General features: G+C 46.6%; 1 protein-coding gene across 1 annotated transcript; it reads left to right on the top strand.

The window, feature by feature from the left end:
* Window positions 1-590: 590 nt before the first annotated feature.
* Window positions 591-1,496, top strand: LOC140075600 (taste receptor type 2 member 41-like). Its single transcript, XM_072121706.1, has one exon. It carries the CDS (start codon window positions 591-593, stop codon window positions 1,494-1,496), a length of 906 nt encoding a protein of 301 aa, XP_071977807.1.
* The last annotated feature ends 2,974 nt before the right edge of the window (window positions 1,497-4,470 follow it).

Genomic DNA, 4,470 nt, shown 5'->3' with positions numbered 1-4,470 from the left:
GAGAAAAGCAGAGTCTCCCCAGCGACAGGAAATCACTTGCCCACAAAAATCACAAATCAGCCGCAGAATTCATCCTGGGTGACAACAGCATCAGGCGGGAAAACTTCTTCCCTCCAAAACTCCTCACCGGCATCTTATACATGTCCCCTAATCCCATGAGGAGCCCGCCGATAGTTCCCAACAATCCACACCTTCTCTTTCCTATCAAGACTCACGACCACAGATCCCTGGTGCCGCTGGTGGACAGTGGGTCACTCCATGGCAGGTCCTTACATCTCTCGTTATCTTCCTCTTACTATTATCACCTTGATCTACAATCATTCTTCAATTTTCTAGTTTATTTTATTAGATCATCTGCTGTTTTATAGACTGTAGCTGTCAGCTGATATCTACATGACCTTCACATACAATGAGCCGTCTAGACACCATTCAAATGACCTGCAGGGCTCCATGACATGAAGATCGATGACTGAGAAGCAAATGAAGTCAATTTTCATAGATCATTGATTTAAGGGAAGAAAACTTCAAGTTGCCATCAGTAACTTCCAGATCTCTTGGCGTTTGTGTTGCTGATACGTTATAGAGCGGAGATGATGGAGATACATAGAATGTTTCTCCAACTGTTTAAATACACAGGTTTATCTTCTGGGACTTACCTCTATGTGTTCATCGCAGTTGTCAGCTACAGGACTTGGCTCAGTGATGGATCTCACCATCCTCAGGGTCTCCTGCTCTTCTCTATCGGATTGTCCAATGCAATATTTGAAGGTTATCATCTTATCTATGACATGTTACTTGATATTGAGCCTGGGGATTTGTCAGATTTCAATGTCTGCACAGTGTTCATGTTCTGTCTGTCCCTCTCCTGCATCTTCTTTGGTGTTTGTCAGATCTCGATGCTCTGTAGCTTCTACTGTATCAAGCTCATCTCCTCCCAGCACTGGATCATCCAGGTCCTGAAGTCCAGGCTCCCATCTACTCTCCCCTGGATAATATCCGGTGCTGTAGTGATGTCCATTGTGGTACTGGTCGTATCATTTGGTCTGATCTTCATCTGGGTCCCTGTAGATGATGATAACAGCACCTTCTGCAAGGCCATCTTAGATAACTCTGACTTTATTGCAATAACTTTAACATTAACTAGCATCAACTACCTTGTGGCTCTACCGTTCTGCCTCATCCTGGTGTCTCTGAGTTGTACGACCTTCTCTCTGATCCAACATGTGAGGAGAACAATAAGTCTGGACAGATCCCACCTGGAGGCTCATATCGATGCAGCCAAGACCATGATCCTTCTCCTGACCCTCAACACGTCCTTCTATGTCTCTAAATTGGTGAAGGAATTGGGGGTTTTGTCCTACCCTTTGGATCTTATTTGTGAAGTTTTATACTATTTATTTTGGCCTCTCCAGGCTCTTACTTTAATCTTCAGAACCAAGAAATTACATAGAAGCTTCATCTGGTGTCTCCATAGAAGAAGCTCGGAGCAGATGTGACTGGAATAGTCCAGAACCATAAACGGGCAGCACCAATGGCCCCTGCGGGGATTGTGAGGCGCTGATGGGGGGGTATAGAGGGCAGAGCTTCACAATGGCCTCCAGGATTGAATCAAGGATAGACTTAGGAGTCACCTTCATAGGATTATCACGATATCCTCCCACATATTGGTCCTGGTGAATGGATTATACTGGTTGTTGTGGAATATAATCTCATAGATCAGGACACGGCGTTTCTTTTCTTCAGTGCGTTTATTGTATATGCAGGGTCCTGCTGGATTCTGTCCAATAGGCCAGAACTTTGGGGATGTGCTGGACCCTGACATCTCCATCTCGGTCGCTGGGATCACTATAGCACCGGGGCACAGGCCGCTGTCTTGGGGTTGTGCTGAACTCTGACTTCTCCATCTCGGTCTGTGGGATCACTATAGCACCGGGGCCGCTGTCTTGGGGTTGTGCTGAACTCTGACCTCTCCGTTGCATCATATATTCCATCTCTTGATCGCTCTTGAAACATCTCAGAGACATCTCCAGAATCCGACCATTTCTGACAATTGAAACCACTAAAATGCTAATTATTGCGCTGATTCCCTCTCGACTCGACTCCTATAATTCCCGACTAATCATCTTCCATTCACTAAACTCTCCCCACTACAATATTTTCTTAATGCAGCAGCCAGGCTCGTCTTTCAGGCCAAACGCTACACAGATGCCTCCAATCTCTGCCAATCACTGCACTGGCTACCTGTCTCCTTCCACATTCACTTTAAAATAATAACCCTCATCCACACAGCTCTGAATAATGCTGCACCTCCTATTCTCTCTTCTCTCATCTCAGTCTATTGCCCTTCCCTTGCTCTTTGATCTGCCAGTGATATTAGATTTTTCGCTACCTTAATTTGAACCACCCTGCATGTCTCCAGGACTTCTCCCGAACTGCACCAATTCTCTGGAATGCCCTTCCCTGGTCTATCAGACTAATCCCCAACTTCATAATGTGCTCTAATAAAAAGTCTCTTTAGGCAGATCTATTACATCACTAACTGCATGAAATGTCACCTCTCTCTCATAACCCGTCCTGTGTCCTATCTCCCATCTGTTATCCGGCAAAGACCAGAAATATACACTTTCACATTGTACTCTGTCGATAAGATGCGGCTGATGACTGGTGCAAGCAGCAAAATTTATATTTAATAAATTTACACTGTTTCCTTATAAAGAATGGGTGGACTATTATGCAATATCTTTACCTCTTGTGTCACCCCCTCATCCTCATAGACTGTAAGCTCTTGTGTCCCCCTCATCCTCATAGACTGTAAGCTCTTGTGTCCCCCTCATCCTCATAGACTGTAAGCTCTTGTGTCACCCCTCATCCTCAAAGACTGTAAACTCTTGTGTCCCCCCTCATCCTTAAAGACTGTACGTTCTTGTGTCTCCCCCTCATCCTCATAGACTGTAAGCTCTTGTGTCCCCCTAATCCTCACAGACTGTAAGCTCTTGTGTCACCCCCTCATCCTCATAGACTGTAAGCTCTTGTGTCCCCCTCATCCTCAAAGACTGTAAGCTCTTGTGTCACCCCCTCATCCTCAAAGACTGTAAGCTCTTGTGTCCCCCTCATCCTCAAAGACTGTAAGCTCTTGTGTCTCCCACTCATCCTCATAGACTGTAAGCTATTGTGTCCCCCTCATCCTCATAGACTGTAAGCTCTTGTGTCACCCCCTCATCATCATAGACTGTAAGCTCTTATGTCACCCCTCATCCTCATAGACTGTAAGCTCTTGTGTCACCTCCTCATCCTCATAGACTGTAAGCTCTTGTGTCCTCCCCTCATCCTCATAGACTGTAAGCTCTTGTGTCCCCCCTCATCCTCATAGACTGTAAGCTCTTGTGTCCCCCCCTCATCCTCATAGACTGTAAGCTCTTGTGTCCCCCTCATCCTCATAGACTGTAAGCTCTAGTGTCCCCCTCATCCTTATAGACTGTAAGCTCTTGTGTCACCCCTTCATCCTCATAGACTGTAAGCTCTTGTGTCCGCCCCTCATCCTCATAGACTGTGAGCTTTTGTGTCACCCCCTCATCCTCATAGACTGTAAGCTCTTGTGTCCCCCATCCTCATAGACTGTAAGCTCTTGTGTCACCCCTCATCCTCATAGTCTGTAAGCTCTTGTGTCCCCCCTCATCCTCATAGACTATAAGCTCTTGTGTCCCCCTCATCCTCATAGTCTGTAAGCTCTTGTGTCCCCCCCATCCTCATACACTGTAAGCTCTTGTGTCACCCCTCATCCTCATAGTCTGTAAGCTCTTGTGTCCCCCCTCATCCTCATAGACTGTAAGCTCTTGTGTCCCTCCTCATCCTCATAGACTGTAAGCTCTTGTGTCCCCCCTCATCCTCATAGACTGTAAGCTCTTGTGTCCTCCCCTCATCCTCATCGACTGTAAGCTCTTGAGTCCTCCCCTCATCCTCATAGACTGTAAGCTCTTGTATCCTCCCCTCATCCTCATAGACTGTAAGCTCTTGTGTCCCCCCTCATCCTCATAGAATTTAAGCTCTTGTGTCCCCCCTCATCCTCATAGACTGTAAGCTCTTGTGTCCTCCCCTCATCCTCATAGACTGTAAGCTCTTGTGTCCCTCCTCATCCTCATAGACTTTAAGCTCTTGTGTCCCCCCTCATCCTCATAGACTGTAAGCTCTTGTGTCCTCCCCTCATCCTCATCGACTGTAAGCTCTTGTGTCCTCCCCTCATCCTCATAGACTGTAAGCTCTTGTGTACTCCCCTCATCCTCATAGACTGTAAGCTCTTGTGTCTCCCCTCATCCTCATAGACTATAAGCTCTTGTGTCCACCCTCATCCTCATAGACTGTAAGCTCTTGTGTCACCCCCTCATCCTCATAGACTGTAAGCTCTTGTGTCCTCCCCTCATCCTCATAGACTGTAAGCTCTTGTGTCCCCCCTCATCCTCATAGAATGTAAGC

Source organism: Engystomops pustulosus, chromosome 8 (genome assembly GCF_040894005.1).
Source record: "Engystomops pustulosus chromosome 8, aEngPut4.maternal, whole genome shotgun sequence".
Lineage (NCBI taxonomy): Eukaryota > Metazoa > Chordata > Amphibia > Anura > Leptodactylidae > Engystomops > Engystomops pustulosus.
This window is presented reverse-complemented; position numbering and strand designations above follow the sequence as displayed.

What these genes read in the sequence shown, in the direction of transcription:
- LOC140075600 (XM_072121706.1), top strand. Translation starts at nt 591, where the DNA reads ATGATGGAGATACATAGAATGTTTCTCCAACTGTTTAAATACACAGGT.